At 36.1% G+C, this 16,681-nt stretch overlaps 1 protein-coding gene and 1 pseudogene across 1 annotated transcript; both read left to right on the top strand.

Annotated features, from left to right (window-relative positions):
• The first annotated feature begins 8,228 nt into the window (after nt 1–8,228).
• Nucleotides 8,229–9,182, top strand: LOC118571410 (olfactory receptor 51F1). The gene has a single exon (XM_036170401.1). It carries the CDS (start codon nt 8,232–8,234, stop codon nt 9,180–9,182), a length of 951 nt encoding a protein of 316 aa, XP_036026294.1. The 5' UTR covers nt 8,229–8,231.
• Nucleotides 9,183–15,383: 6,201 nt separating this feature from the next.
• On the top strand, nt 15,384–16,313 carry LOC118576101 (annotated as a pseudogene).
• Nucleotides 16,314–16,681: the final 368 nt, after the last annotated feature.

Raw genomic sequence — 16,681 nt, 5'->3', positions numbered from 1 at the left:
ATAGAATACCCAGCTTAACATTCTTCCAATCTCAAAAACAAACCATAAACTAACATATGTTTCTGCAAAAAATATTAAAAAGTATTATAAAGAATAGTCACCAACCATTCAGGTTGTACAAAAACAGGGCACAACAGCTGTTAATCTTTCAAAGGTACCAACAGTCTTAACTCTTAAATAGCTGATTGACAAACATGTCTGGGTGAAACAATGGCCTTTGACATCAGGAAAATTACAGGCCTTAGAACTGCTGGCACAACATCAGCTAAATGCTCAACATATTGAGGAATTGACCAGTCCTTGGCATTCTCCTATATTTGTTATTAAAAAGAAATCTGGAAAATGGAAAATGGTAACAGATCTAAAAGCTGTTAATAAAGTGATTCAGCTAATGTGATCTTTACAGCCTGGAATACTGCTGCCCTCTTTGATACCTAAAGGATGGCCTATTATAGTTATCCATTAAAAGCCTGTTAAAGCCAGGCAGTGGTAGTGCAAGCCTTTAATCCCAGCACTTGGGGAGGCAGAGGCAGGTGGATCTCTGTGAGTTCAAGGCCAGCTTGGTCTACAGAGTGAGATCCAGGACAGGCACCAAAACTGCATGGAGAAACCCTGTCTCAAATAAATATTTATAAATAAATAAATAAATAAATAAATAAATAAATAAATAAATAAATAAATAAATAAATACTTGTTGAATCACTACACATTTACAAAAAAAGGATAGAGAAAAACTTGCCTTCATGGTGCCTACTTATAATAATTATCAGCCTCCTAAGAGATATCAATAGAAGGTTCTCCCACAAAGGATGTTAAACAGTGCCACCCTGTGCCAGACATTGGAAATGATTCATGTACAATTTCCTCAGTCTATAATTTACCAGTATATGTATGACACCTTATTAGCCAATTCAAATGTAGATACTTTAGGGAAAATGTTTGAAGAAGTAAAGAAAATTTTCCTTCCTGGAAATTACAAATTGCTCCTGAAAAAAATACAAAAAGGAGAAATGTTGTATGATATTGTTTTTGTATTCTAACCAAGAAAGCTTGCCTGGAGATCAGAGGGTATTGATAGCCACCAGTTAACCATAGAGGCCCTCCAGTGATGGCACACACCTTTAATCCCAGCACTTGGGAAGAGGAAGCAAGAGGATCAGGAGTTCAAGACTACCCAAAGACATAGTGAAAAACTAATTTCTTACTCTGGATGTAATTGACTTTTATGTAACACTTACTGTAACTGTTATTTCCACCTAGAAATACCACATTACTTACAGATATTATCTATAAGTCTGGATTTGTAGATTATAAATATTTCTACTAGACTAAACTATGTATAGCTAAATTTCATCATCTTCAGTTTAAGAAATTATGTTATGTTTTTAGACATATGATTAATGGTTTCCTGATCTAAGAATTTCATATTCACTTGACACTCACAATTTTTTGCCTCTGTCAAAAATAACACATGCTCATTACTTGCTTACTCACTGCAATGGGTAGTCTCCTCCTCAGATGTTAGTATTACAGTCATCATCTGTTGCCAGCACTGTGAATAACCACCCACATCACCTACCACATACATCTATCTCTGTGTCATTCTAGGGTGGGCATTGCCCCAATTCTGGATCTACTTCTCATTTTATTTTTTAGTAGTTTTCAAAGAAGTAAATTTCCTCATGATATTTTCTTACACAGTTACTTAGGGTAATTTCCTCATCTCCCTCTCCCTTTCCCCATTTCCCTAACATCTTTCCCCCACTTACAGCCTTCCACCCCATTTTCTATTGCTATTTATACTCATTGATGCAGCAGTGCTAAGTACTTCTATGAACCCCTTCAATTTTTCCTGGACTCTCTAGCTTTCATGAGGGAGGTGCTTTTTTACCTAACCTAAGATTGACCATTTAATTGGCTTTTAGTCTGCAAAATCAAGTTCTACACCTGCTGTACTCATTCCAGGCCTGTCTCATCCTCACTGTCCCTTCTGGTAGCTAAAGGTGGGCGGCACACACAGCCTTTTCTTCCTCAGTGTTCCATTTTGTTCTAATCATTACCAGCTACAATGACACAAAGTATTTTGAGTTGATCCCCTGATCTTCATATTCCTGGACGTCCATCTGCCTAAACCAGATTGCCTCATATACCTACTGTGAACAAGTGACCATGCCCACACTGATCCATGACACATCAGACCATTTCCAGGTTCTCATGGCCTTTTCTGTGGTTGTTTGATATTGCCAATACAATGGGTGCTATGTAGGAGAAACTGTAATTGGAGAAACTCTACCTAGGATTTAGTGCAGATGTTTATTTCTATGCAAACTTACTATTATGAATATCCATGCTAAATTCTTTCTTCTCCCTTTGCTTTAGCTTCTGTACTCTAAGAGGGGTTCCTATCATTCTTGTCAGTCTCAACCTACTGGTTCTTTCTACCATTGAACCATCATCAGGGGCTAGATAGAGTCAAAGGTCCTAAAGTGTTAAAGTTTTAAACTTTTCTTCCCTGATAAGGTCATGCTTGGCAAGGCAAGCAAGAGACTGGCACCAGCATTCTGAGGGTCCTCAAAGCCAGAGACTGGGGCCTGACAGTTTCCCCAAGAGCTATGGTCAGGTGTTCCAGACACTTAGATGCAAAATGCTGTCCTTACTGTTTCAGCATGCACCTTGCACAAGAGGACACTAGTGCTGTTCTGATCTCCCTGAAGTCTGGATATCTAACGCTCTTTACTGACTTATTTTCTGCTTTCTCATTTGAGGGGTGTATGAGAAGCTATGATACGAATACACTCACTGACTTGGGTCATCAGCCCTTGCAGCACACCTTTTGACTATTTGTTTTTCTCATCCCTGGTCCTCCGTCCTTGGAGTCCTGGAGTGGACCCAGCAAAAACCACTGGTCCAGTTCAAACTATGTCTTTCTTGCTTTTATAGGAAAGCATGGTACAGAGATTTTGTGGGAAATTTCCCTATGATAAAGTCATCAGCTTGAATTCCTTTGTTCTCAATAGTCAAGTACCAACAAAGTGTAAATAACAAAGCTCATCTTAATTTATTGTTAAATTTCATCCAAAGATATTTCTGCAAGACTGCCTAGTGACTAAGTGCTCACCATGTTCTTGGAGACCAAGCCCAGGAATCTTTAGCATAAAAGGGGCATCAACTTTGAGTATTGTGCTTTAAAACATGTATTTTATCATGATTTTAATAGACAAAGAACTTTTCTTAGGACAATGTATAGAAGAATTCACATTCTAGATTTTCCAAAGACTGCATTAACACATTAATTTTAAGTGAAAAGGACAAAACCTAAAACTACAATGCTGAGCATTACTTTGAATCAATAGATGAAAAGATAGAAATATTAATTTCTATGAGAAAGAAAAAACACTGGGAAGTTTGTTTTGCTTCTGCATTCCACAGTGACATTTGCATCTGAATGTCAGATAGCAAGCACACAACATAAATTCAATTGATGCTATAGGTCAAGTAGGAAGATCTCAATTCAGTACCCATACCTACCTACAAAGTATGACATTTATAGCTGTGTTAAAAAGTAATGGCAAAATTAAATGAAATTATTTTTGTAAAAGTAGGAATATAAGTAGTCTTCCTGCATACTATCCCTACACACCCATAGAAATGTGTTAATCATCAAGCAGATTGATAATTTAAATCTAGCTCTGATTCATTTTGGAGATTTACTACATTTATTTATTGTATCCTATTGTTTCTACTGATGTTAAGATAACACCATACACTAATTTTATAGTACTATAATGAAATGAACTACAAGTCAATTGGCCCATAGCAGTCAGCAAGCAAATTTCCATAAGATAAACAACAACACAGATAATCTTCACATTGATGCTTTTCTGTGCATTTCGAGCTAAAAACTTACAGTCTCAACTCAGTCAAAGATCACCTATTCCAGATATGGTTTGAACATGAAATGTCTCCCCTGGGCTCATGGGTCCAAGGCCTGACACTCCTCTAGAGGTAGAACCTGGCTAGATGAAGTCAGTCACTGGGATTCTGTCCTTGGAGCTAATGCCCTTCTGTAGTCCAGTCCTGTCTTTCTCTCTTTCCTTTCCTGCAAACCATTTGATAATATGCTATTATCAACCAAATGATGCAAATGAACATGAACCAAATAAATCCTCACTGTGTGTGTGTGTGTGTGCATGTGTGGTGTGTGTGTGTGTGTGTGTGTGTGTGAGCATGTGTGGTGTGTGTGTGTGTGTGTGTGTGAGCATGTGTGTGGTGTGTGTGTGTGTGAGCATGTGTGTGTGTGTGTGTGTGTGAGCATGTGTGGTGTGTGTGTGTGTGTGTGCATGTGTGGTGTGTGTGTGTGTGTGTGTGAGCATGTGTGTGTGTGTGAGCATGTGTGTGGTGTGTGTGTGTGTGTGAGCATGTGTGGTGTGTGTGTGTGTGTGTGCATGTGTGGTGTGTGTGTGTGTGTGCATGTGTGGTGTGTGTGTGTGTGTGTGTGAGCATGTGTGGTGTGTGTGTGTGTGTGTGCATGTGTGGTGTGTGTGTGTGCATGTGTGGTGTGTGTGTGTGTGTGAGCATGTGTGTGTGTGTGAGCATGTGTGTGGTGTGTGTGTGTGTGTGTGAGCATGTGTGGTGTGTGTGTGTGTGTGCATGTGTGGTGTGTGTGTGTGTGTGTGTGAGCATGTGTGGTGTGTGTGTGTGTGTGTGAGCATGTGTGGTGTGTGTGTGTGTGTGTGTGTGTGTGTGTGTGCATTTCCAGAAGTTTGTAACTCTGATGGAACACTAAGGAACACAGGTTACTAGAGGGTTAAACTCCATCCTACTTTCTTGTATTTTGATGCCTTGTGTTCTAGTGAAGGCTAGCCCATCCTACTGAAGAATACTTTCTACATAACCGTTCTGACCACAAGGAATAAGAGTGTTTGTTTCTTCTTCATACTTTCCTTAGGATAACAGATAAAATGCACAATTCAATCAAGGTCTATCCCTACCCCAAGATCATTTGGTATTAGCCAACAAGGCATTGTAGCAACCAATTTGCCCAGGAAACTGACTGAGAAAATGGTTATAAAATAGTTTATCTTAATTATATGACTAACAATTGTTAAAGGTCTAAGGTAGTGTTATATTAGGGCCCATTATATTTCTTCCTCTCTAAGATGAAAACTGTCACTCAATAACATAATTCCACAAATATTTTTATTTGTTATCTATAATTTTTGTAAATTGTATGCCTTTAAAAAATTTTGTGCATTTGTATATAAGTATGTACATAGTTTTAAAAACATAGGCATTTGAATGAATTCAAGGTCATGCTTTATTCTCAGAGTCAAATGATTGTTCTGTTTTCTTCTTATTTTTTAATCAAAAACACCAAACATCAAAACACACAAAAGTTTTAGCATTGAAATATGATAAATGTCTGGGGCTGTGAATATACTAATTACACTGATCTGACAATAGCACCTTGTATTACATGTTTTAATGTACCACATTGTGCACCTTAGTTAAGTACACTTATAATCTATCATACTCTATTGCTGAAGACACCACATATCTGAGCCATAAAAGAGAGAGAAATCAATGAGGTACTGATCTGAAAGCTTCATTTCCCTTGGCTGACTTTCATTTATCTAGAAGATGGTAGGCATAATCCTACTCATATATGAACTCTATGACCTGTAACAATGACTACCTTGGCAAGATATAGCTACCATTGCAAGAAAGGCTCAAATATTATGGGAGTAAGTTTTCTTACTTATTTCTGATCAGATTTCTGATCAGATTTAAAGTCATCTCAACTAGATAGAACCCATGCCTGGCAACATTACTGGGGTCAATAACCTGTTACTAGATATGTCATAGGCCCTAAGGAAGAACCTACTATTCTGCTAACTGATCTTAACATTGAAATGACTCATAATGCTATTGCTATACCTGTAGATTTGTGCATCCATCAACTCACATCAGAGAAGTTTCTACTTGCAATACATGGCAATTAATACAGAGACCCATAATTGGTCAGCATTTAGAGAGTAAGAGATTATGGAGTACCAGTCTTAAATGGGACATCTAGAGAGCAGCCTTTTCCACAAGAGTCAAGGATCATCACAGAAGATAATGTGGAAACATTGCATGAGCCAGAGGTAGTGATGGATAGCTACAAGGAAATAGTGTTTATTCAGACACAACAGTGCACATGTGAACTCACAGTGAGTGTGACAGAATGTGCAAGAAAGAGAACACATCAATATGGAGAGTCAACTATTTATGAATGCTTTATTTATCATTCAGTACTCCACTGTTCATTTGAGATAGTAGCTTAAAACCTTCTGGGAGTCAATGGTGATACCTTGTGTTTTTATACATGTTGTTTCTTCTTTGTCAGGTTCCCCAGAGAGATATACGTCTTACATATAATTCCACAGTTCAGTTCAAACTTACTGTGAAGTCCATAGGTCCCAGCATGATAGCCTATCTGTTGGCAAAGACATAGAACTTTTCTGTTTACACACAACACTGGTAAGATAGGTAAGGATAATCTCTCTTTTGTCTTTGTATTTTGTTTATTATTTACACATAAATATTCAAAGAGACTCACATAAAATTCAGGTAATAGTATACTCTACCCTACCCTTTGGGATCCATAAAATATTATCAAGCAGTTTGGAGCTACATATTGTAATTATTCCTCTCAGATATAGTTGAAATTCATAAAATTAGAGATTTAACAAAAGAAAAATAGCATGAGAAGAATGATAAATTAAAAACACATCACAAGATTTATTAGCCTAAAGCAAATTTCATGCTAAATTTGACTGAAAACTTGAACAAGGTGAGTAACATTGCTACTATTTGATTTTTTTTAGTCATAATATGAATTAATTAATGAATGGCTTATAATTTTAAATGAACAGGGCTCTGAAACACTTATACCTATAGAATAATTTGACTGCCTAATTCTATAGTCTACCTTGTCTTCAAGTAAACATCCATCACTCCATACTTTTTGGAAAGGAACAAAATCTACCCTTCATAATTCCCTGAGAGAACTATAGCTACTGAGTGAAAACTCCCTGGTATGACTTTCCGTAAAACTACCAACTTGACACACCCTAGTGTCAAAGAAAATGCTTAACCTTATCTTTATGGAATCTAACTACTCTCTTGTACTGTGTTCACTCACATGATGCTTTCAGACTTTTATATATCAATTGAATTCACCCATTCTTTATGTAAAATTCATCACTGTCTACTGTATCTTGTATGTTTATCTAAATTCTCCCTTTTCATGATACCTCCATACCTCTTAAAGCCTCCATTAGTCACACTCTGTCTCTATCATAGCCTTACTTGGTAAATTTCTGAGAATGAAATTAACTGTACCATCACATTTCTGCACCCATTCCCTAAGCCCTGTTGCAATGTCAGTTTCAGTTAGCAAGTGCACCTGCTTTTCTCATGATCACTAACATACTCTGAACTGAATGTGAATGTTTTAACACTTACTAGACTCGGCTGCTCAAACAGCTCAGCTCTGTTATCAACCTATATATGGAGAAACCATGGTTTCTTTGTTTTTACAGTACTCTTAAAGCATTCAGAATCCCCATGGCTTAGGAGATATAATTCTTCCCTTAGACTTCCACAACAATCTGTCTTCATTATTTTTCTTTTAGTAGTCCATTCTTCTTATCTGTTCATCCATTCTGTAGGATTAAAATGATCTATTCCTAAAGATCTATGTCTGGAGCATCATACCTGCAGGACCATTCCAAATTTAAACATCTTTAAATAGGTTTCTCTTGCTCACTTTAAACATAGCATATTCAAAATCCACACTTATTTTGCTGTGTTTTACAAACTGAGTCTCCCACATTGAAACATTCCTATTTTCTACATTCCTAGAAATGAATATCTATGCACACAATCTGTTGGGAATTAAAGGTCAATTAATAAAAAAATAAATATGTAAGAATACAAAATTACATGAATGTATTTTCTTCGTTTAAAGATTTAAAAATTGCCTTTGCTAAATATCTCTAATGATAATTGCTAGATTTATTGGTGAAATTATTAAGGGGAATGGCTACCCGCTACATAGATTGATAAATATTAGTTTTCTAGATAACATAATTTATTTCCTAAGGTAGATTTTTTTAATCAGAAAATTATGACAGTACAATTTGTTGCTTCTTAGGATGTGAGCATTGTAAAGGCAAGTGCTACAAATGCAGGGCAACACGGAATTCCTGAGCAACTTCACATCGAAATTACCAACCTTCTTGTTGACTGGCATACCGGGTCTAGAGTCTGCTCATGCCTGGATCTCCATCCCCTTCTGTTGTCTTTATGCCACTGCCCTCTCTGGGAACAGCATGATCCTCTTTATCATTGTGACTCAGCATAGTCTGCATGAACCTATGTACTATTTCCTCTCCATGCTCTCAGCCACTGACCTGGGTTTGACTATTTCTACAATGACAACCACCTTGAGGATCCTGTGGTTTCATGCAAATGAAATCAGTCTAGACTTGTGTATTGTTCAGATGTTTTTTCTTCATGGGTTCACATTTATAGAATCTGGGGTACTGGTAGCTATGGCTTTTGACCGTTATGTAGCAATCTGTAATCCTCTTAGATACACCACAATTCTTACTAATTCTAGAATCATTCAGATGGGTTTCCTAGTGATTATGCGCACTATAGTACTAATAATTCCCCTACTTTTGCTCCTTAAGCCTGTTTCTTTCTGTAAAGTGAATACCCTCGTCCATTCCTACTGTTATCATCCAGATGTGATTAAGTTAGCATGTTCAGACACTCGGGCCAACAGCATATGTGGATTAGTTGATCTCATTCTGACCACAGGGGTAGATACTCCATGCATTGTCTTGTCTTATATATTGATCATTCGCTCTGTCCTCACTATTGCCTCCTCTGTAGAACGGTACAAGGTCTTCAGCACCTGTGTGTCCCACATTGGAGCAGTTGCTATTTTCTACATCCCTATGTTTAGCCTGTCCCTGGTGCACCGCTATGGTCGGTCAGCCCCCAAAGTAGTCCATTCAATGATGGCCAATGTTTATCTTCTTTTACCCCCTGTGCTCAACCCCATCATCTATAGTGTAAAAACAAAGCAAATCAGAAAGGCTATCCTTAGTTTGCTCCTTGAAAAGTAAACAGAGATTGCCCTTTACTTCTGAAAAACCTGGTGTGATTTTCTTGCTGCAAAAACAACTGTTATTGGAGATTCCCCATTATATATGTGAGTTTCCAAGATTTTAATTTATTTAGCAATGTTAAGTGAATATTTAGGTTTTTCATGTTTAAATACAAGTATACTATGCTTTCCCAGGAGTTTTAAAGTCTAACTAGGGAAATGTAAATAATAATAATGAAGAAATAAAACTATTATTCAAAGTAACTGACATTTCCTGATAGTTTTGTGTTAGGTTTTCTACTAATGGCCCATAAGACATAGTCTATCCATCCTTCAAAACAGCCCAACAAAATATATAACCTATTTACAATACAATTAAAATATGCATTATTGGTTAAATGAAGGTCTAGAGACATTTAGTCCATGCATCCAACATGGAGAAAAGTTGATATTTTAATCTGTGATTCCCATATCCTAGACACAATGCTCTGTATTACACACTCTGAGAAATGTACCCAGGGAAGATACGACATGGTCAGAAGTAAAATATGGAACAACATGAATCCATGCCTCACTTTAAATGTTTCAGAGCTTTTTCAAAACTACTTTTAACTTATTGCATTAATAGATAACCATAATATAAATGATAAGGATAAATAGTTCAGACAAGTCATTATCAAGTGATAGTCAAAAGAAAAGTTTTGGGAATTAGGTATATTTACTTTTTTATTAGATGAATGGAATGTGACTCTTAGTTTAAAAGAGATCATCATGTAAAATGAAAAAAAACCCAGATTCTATAAATGTGAACCCATGAGGAAAAAACATCTGAACAATACACAAGTCAGCAGAGATTGTTGTGTTGTTTCTGAACATTTGTTCATTAAAGATTTAATACAATCATCTTATCTTCATCACAGGAAAATCAAAGCAACATCAACATACTCATATTACTTTTGATAAAATTGCATCTTCTGTGACTGTCATAAATGACACACATGGCTCCCTTAACCAGCCAACACACTCAAATTAAGGTTGATAGATGATTCTCAACTGATAAGTAATTTACACAAAACCAGACACAGAATACTTGATTTCTAAAAAGAGACTCAGGAAACTATTTGGATTTAGAAGACAGCCAAAAGCTAAAACTCTCTGTTGCACAGAGGAAATTAGAGATGTAATTACACGCTATTATATATGATGGATGTCACATCCTTCTCACAAACACGGGGATGCCAGTATGATGGGGCCAGTTTACATTAGCTTGCAAACCCATTTTGTATACTTTTTTCCAACTATGAACTCATTCAAATGACTTTCCCCCTCAAGATACTTAGTTTATCAGCACAAATGTGACTGTAGGTATACTTTACTGTGTTAACCCTTGCATGGAGTAATAGAAATTAGAGGATTAACAGGTATACACCCTTCTGTTCAATAAAGTTTTGAGTACATATGTGAAACATGAACATGTGCAAAAAATTGAAATAATGCATTTAATGGTATTGTTGCAGATAACTCAAAAGCAGTATTCTACCTAATTTTCTTTTCAATCTAGAGTTTAAGAATTGTTAAGAACACATCAAGAAGGCATTTTGGAAGCAATTCTATAAAGAATGTAAGAAGTGTTATGTGTACAATATTCATACAGAAATATAAATTTTAAAATCATAGGACTTATCTGAAATAGATCTTGAGATAATGAAAACACAGACATTCTTCTGAATTCAGTGGAATATGATTGTTTTTTAAATGCCCAGTATTAGTGTTTATGTCTTGCACTGTTCTAAAATTATAGTCACAGAAAAAGTAGAAAGCCTTACTCTTACAAAACTCACAGAAGTAAGACAAGTTAAAGATGTAAGAAGAATATCTGGTAAATGTATCATGGCAGAAATTAGTTGTTATATTGGGTATCCACATATTTAAAAATTAAAATAAATCCATTTTTTTCTAGAATGATCAACTCAAAATGGATAAAACACTTAATGTAAAATATGTAATGTTGAAGCTGATAGAGGAAAATACAAAGAAAACACATCAAGATACAGGCATAAACTATTCTGAAAATGACCCCATGGGTATAGAAAATATTCCTAAATATTAAGAAACATAATCACATGAAGTTAAAAAAGCTTCAGTACAGCAAACTAAATGATTTCAAGAGTGATGAGACCTGAAAAATATTACAAGCTACACATCACACAGGAATTGATAACTAGACTATATGAAGTGCTAATATTAAACATCCCCCCAAATCATGAATGAGCTAATAAAGTAAACAGATAGCTCTCAAAATAAGCACAAATATTAAATAAATGTCTGCTAATGTTCTGCATCCTTTGCCATCAGAAAAACACCAATTAAAACTGCCTTCAGATTCCATCTTAGGTCAGACAGTGACCAAGAAAACAAGCAAATGCTAGTTAGAATCCCAACTTGAGGCCACATTATGAGAGGGGACCCATGCCAGGAACCAGAGGCAAGACAGCCCAGAGACCCAGACTCCAAACACCACAGGCAAAAAGGAAAAAAAAAGTCACTGAAATGATAGCTAATGATATTCTGCAATATTCTGCTATAGTTAGTATAATGATACTGCTACGGATTAGTGCTTAGTGCAAGTGTAATCAGAGAGGTGTCATCCAGCAACCGATGGGAGCAGATGCAGAGACCCACAGTCAAACAGGAGCAGAGCCAGGGGAACCCTTTGGAAGCAATACTGGGAAGCACACGCCTTTAATCCCAGGAAGTGAGGGCTGGGCGGAGAAAAGCATATAAAGTGTGAAGAAACAGGAACTAAAGTAGTTCAGCTGAGAGCCTTTCAGATGAGGACTCAGGTTTTAGTCTGAGGATTTGTGGAAACAGAATTGGCTGAGGAGCTGGCAAGTTGAGGTTGGCTGTGGCTGCTTCTCTGATCTTTCCAGCTTTCACCCCAATATCTGACACGGGGTTTCTTATTAAAAGACCATCTAACATTTGAACAATAGACATTTGCAGGAAAATCAGTGGAACTGGAGATCATTGTCTTAAATATGTCAGATTCAGAAACATAATAGCATTTTTCCCTCATAGATGGAACCTAGATCTAAGTTTGTGTATGGGTGACGATCTGGAAAGTAGACAGATGACATGAGAGGGAAAAAAAAGATCTTCATGGGTTGAAGACGGCTGAGAGTATAAGGTAATTATTATTCAAGCCTAAAATTTCAAAGCACCAGGATTAGTTCCAAATATAAAAAAGAAAAAAGAAAAGAAAAAAAGAAATAGAAAATAAAAAAGAAATGGGAAAAGTCTATGGAAAGTTGAACATCTTTTGTTATTGCAGTGTCAGCTGGCTTGGATACAAGGGTCCCAGTTCAGGCCCGTAAGCAACAGCAGTATTTATGCATATGCAAAACAAAGAGAAATGGATTCAAATTCTCAAGGCTTTAGTTAACTTCCAGGGGATATGTTCTATGTGTCTATCTTATCTTCTTTAACAATCAGAGCCTCAGCTGACACATATTCAAAATGATGAGAAAGATGCTTCCTGATCCCATTTGTGTTCAACCTGCTGCTTCCAAATCAGTTATCTAAAGGATGACAGTGACCTTTCAAACTGCAGTGTATTTATGAGCTTTTCCTGCTGTTTAACCTTTCTTCAGTTTTCTACCACTTGAATATAAAAATGTAAAGATTAAGGTTTCCACAGGAAAGTTGTCTGGCTAGGCAGTATCACATCCCATCTTAGTTCACCCTTGCTTTCTAGGATACAGGCACATGAACTACATTTTAGATTCTTTCTTTAACATTCACACACACACACACACACACACACACACACACACACACACACACTCACATCTTCCTTCCATTCTCCTATTCTGTTTTATGTCCTATTCATGCCTCAGATCCATACACAAACTAATATCAAGTGAGATTAATGTGGGTGTTTTCCCACTGCAATGCCAAGTGCTATAAAATGAGAATGCTTAGAAAATATTTGATATGATTATTGAATTAAAATGAATATATTAAATAAAACAACAAAAAGTGGATGAATCACTAAAGGCAGAAAATAGATGGTCAGAAAAGGCAATTATAATTATCTCAGAAAGTATCAAAAATTATTAGGATTCGGCTTTTCTTGTTTTTGTCCTTTTTATTTCTTCTTGAGTTTGTTACCTTAAAGGTAAGGGGGAAATGATGTAATTAATTTCAAAAATAAAAAAATATATTACATTAAAAAAACCAGATAAGATTTTGTAGTATTTACTTCTTTCTGTTTGCTCTAATAAGCTTTCTAATGCAAAGAAAGGAATAAGAACTTAATGAATAGTATTAGATCATAAGTTCATAAATGCTCCATGAGTTAGGTTGTGTTAAATCTTCACTATTACCACCTTTTCCTTCCCCTTTGGTGACATTTTCAAAGAAGGCAAGATTTGCATAAAATATGTAATGTGGTGTCATTTTAATGAGCTTTGACCCAACTCTAGCAGGCTTGTGAGGAAATGTACTATTTTTTTCCTGCATTCAATCATCTGGGGAAAGCCATTCATATGGTACGTTGATCTTGTCAGAAGGGCTGATACTTGATTCCCACCCTCCTCGAGTATCTCAGAAAGCAAGTGCAGCTACTTGGCTGTTTTGATAACACTTCTAAGCTTAAATTCTCTTGTTGCTGATAGTTTCTACGAAGACAAAGTAACCTCTCCAGGTGACATGTTAAGAGGGTAAACAGGGAAAGGGGAACTACAGGGAGAAGAACCAAGAACAATGAATATTTTCAAAAGTTGAGAAAAGACTGAATCTATTTTTTCTGCTTACCTGAGCTTTGGGGAATAGTGGAAAGGGAGATTTAATGAGTTTGTAAATATTAAACCACACAGTAACTTTCTAGAAAGTTTAAATCAAAAACTGGAGGTTAAGTTATCCCACCATAATCCAGCCAGAAAAATTTATTCTTTTCTCATTCATGAAGGTATGAAAAGATATGGAAGGATAGTAATCACAAAAAAGAAAGAAAATGAAAAAGAAAATGAAGGAAAAAATCCAGGACTACAGTAAGGGAATTAAGCCTCACTTGCCTCATATGCAAAATTTATGAAAACACAAAACCCTCAGTACTATGATAACTACTATTGTAATAAGCATTAAAAATATTATCTATTATTTTATAGATGAAATATTACAATTTAGGTAAAGACCAGAGTCATTCCAAGCTATAATAAAGCCTCAGGCAAAAGGAAACATGTTTTCCTTGCTTCAAGGAAGTAAAAACATCAATAATATTCAAATTTTACTTCTTTGTTAATTTATTTTTAACTAAGAGAATGACTATATTTGATTGACATTTTCTCTTGACTAAGTGAGGATTAAAAATACTTTTAAAATAATCTTAAGTAGAATATAATTATAATAGTTTATGTTTTGGTAAAAAATAAGTTTAAAATAATTTTGTGAGATTAATATAGTATCTTCTCAATTTTTCAATGTATTTCAAGCATCTTAATGGTATAGAAAATAATAAAATATGTAAAAGCATATTTATATGTGCCAAATTTAATTTCTCTCTTGCTTTAGACTCTACTATGGCTGTCAAAACTCTAGATATTATTTTTGGCTTTTTAAGAGAATTTTATGTGAGAGTGAGACATTGACATCATTCTCCTCTCTCCAATTTCCCCAGCTCCCTCCTACTCCTCAAATCTTACGCTACATTTTTGATATTTAGCTTACTGTAGAGTTTGTGCATTACCATTGAGCTTATAAAATATTATAGGCAATGTCATTCACTGATTGCTGGGTTTTCTAGCACCCTCGATGATATTTTTTTCTGCCTGATGTCACATACTCTAGGTCAGAATTACTGTTCATGGCACATGATAAGTATGATAACAACAGAGCAAACGAGAACTTTAAATAGAAAGATTTGTGTTTAATGAAATAACTAAGCTAAATCTTTAAATGAAAATGAACATGACAGGCTCTAACTCAGAGTGGGAGGAGGAAAGAGATGGGGGATCTGTCGTTGGTATCTAAAATGAATAAAAATAAATTCTTAATAAAATAAAACACAGTCAGAGAGAAAGAGAGAGAGAGAGAGAGAGAGAGAGAGAGAGAGAGAGAGAACTCTATAGTATACAAGAACTACAGTAACGATCAGAATGCCCAGAAATCAGCAATTTAAACACGTGAGCTGTGTCATTTCAGGAACTTCCTACAAACTGCCATGCTTTCCATTAACTCCACTTCCTCAGTTTTCTTCTTGACTGGAATTCTAGGGCTGGAAGCTTTCCATGTCTGGTTTTCCATTCATTTTTGCTGTCTCTATGTGTTTGCCCTCTTGGGGAACATCACTATCCTCTATGTGGTGGTGAGAGATGTCAGTCTCCATGAGCCTATGTACTATTTCCTCTCCATATTCTCTGTTACTGACACGGGTATCACTATTTCTTCTCTTCCCAATACTGGGTATCTTCTGGTTCAACATCAGGATCATCAGCTTTGATAGATGCATCATACAGATGTTCTTTCTGCATGGATTCATCATTATAGAATCATCTTTGCTTTTAGCCATGGCTTTTGGCCATTTTGTTGCCATCTGCAAGCCCCTGCAATATGCTAGAATCTGAACCAACTCAGATCACAAAAGTGGGGGTAGTGATTTCTGTATGTACGCTGTTCATTCTGAGGCCCTTGCTCCTGCTCCTTAAATGATTGACCCTCTGTGGCCCTAATGTGCTTTCTCATTCCTATTGCTAGCAACCGGATGTGCTCAAGTGTTCTTGCTCGAATGTCAAAGTCAACAGCATTTGTGGGTTAGTTGCTCTCATTCTGAAAACAGGTATAGGCATCCCCTGAATTTTTCTTCCTATGTGCTGATCATCAAGTTTATCCTCAGCATTGCCTCCACAGAGGAAAGGCAAAAGGCCTTTGGCACATGTGTCTCTCATGTTGGTGGTGTCATAATCTTTTACATCCCCTGCATCGTCTTGTCTCTGGTCCATTGCTTTGGTCATAACGCCTCTCCATATGTTCATACCCTAATGTCCAATCTCCATTTTCTCCCCCCCCCCAAGTGTTAAACTCTATTATATATAGTGTAAGGACCAAACAAATCTGTAAGGCTTTTATCAAGATTTATCCAAGCACAGAATAGATTATCTGATCAGGTAATTACCTAGATGGGGCAATCTTCCTTTCATCCTCTATTTTCTTCTTTCTTCAACATTTTATTTCTTAACATCAGGTTTTTTTCTTAGGGATGATAATACAAGTATACATAAGAATCTTTTCTCCCTTCTCCAATACTTTCTGTGGTCACATAACAGAGACATGAAACTAAATAATAATAACAGTAATACTAATAATTAAAAAACAATAATGATGATTGCCAAATCATTCAAGAAGCTGTATAGACACTGAGGCAAATACAAATCATCCTTAGAGAAAGTGATTAGTTGGACTAAGAATAAGTTACAACAAATACAGGTATAATATGCTGAGGCCCAGAGCACATCGTTATGA

Source organism: Onychomys torridus, chromosome 1, assembly GCF_903995425.1.
Source record: "Onychomys torridus chromosome 1, mOncTor1.1, whole genome shotgun sequence".
In the NCBI taxonomy this organism is placed as follows: domain Eukaryota; kingdom Metazoa; phylum Chordata; class Mammalia; order Rodentia; family Cricetidae; genus Onychomys; species Onychomys torridus.
The sequence above is the reverse complement of the archived record's forward strand: the minus strand, read 5'-3'. Positions and strand labels throughout refer to the sequence as shown.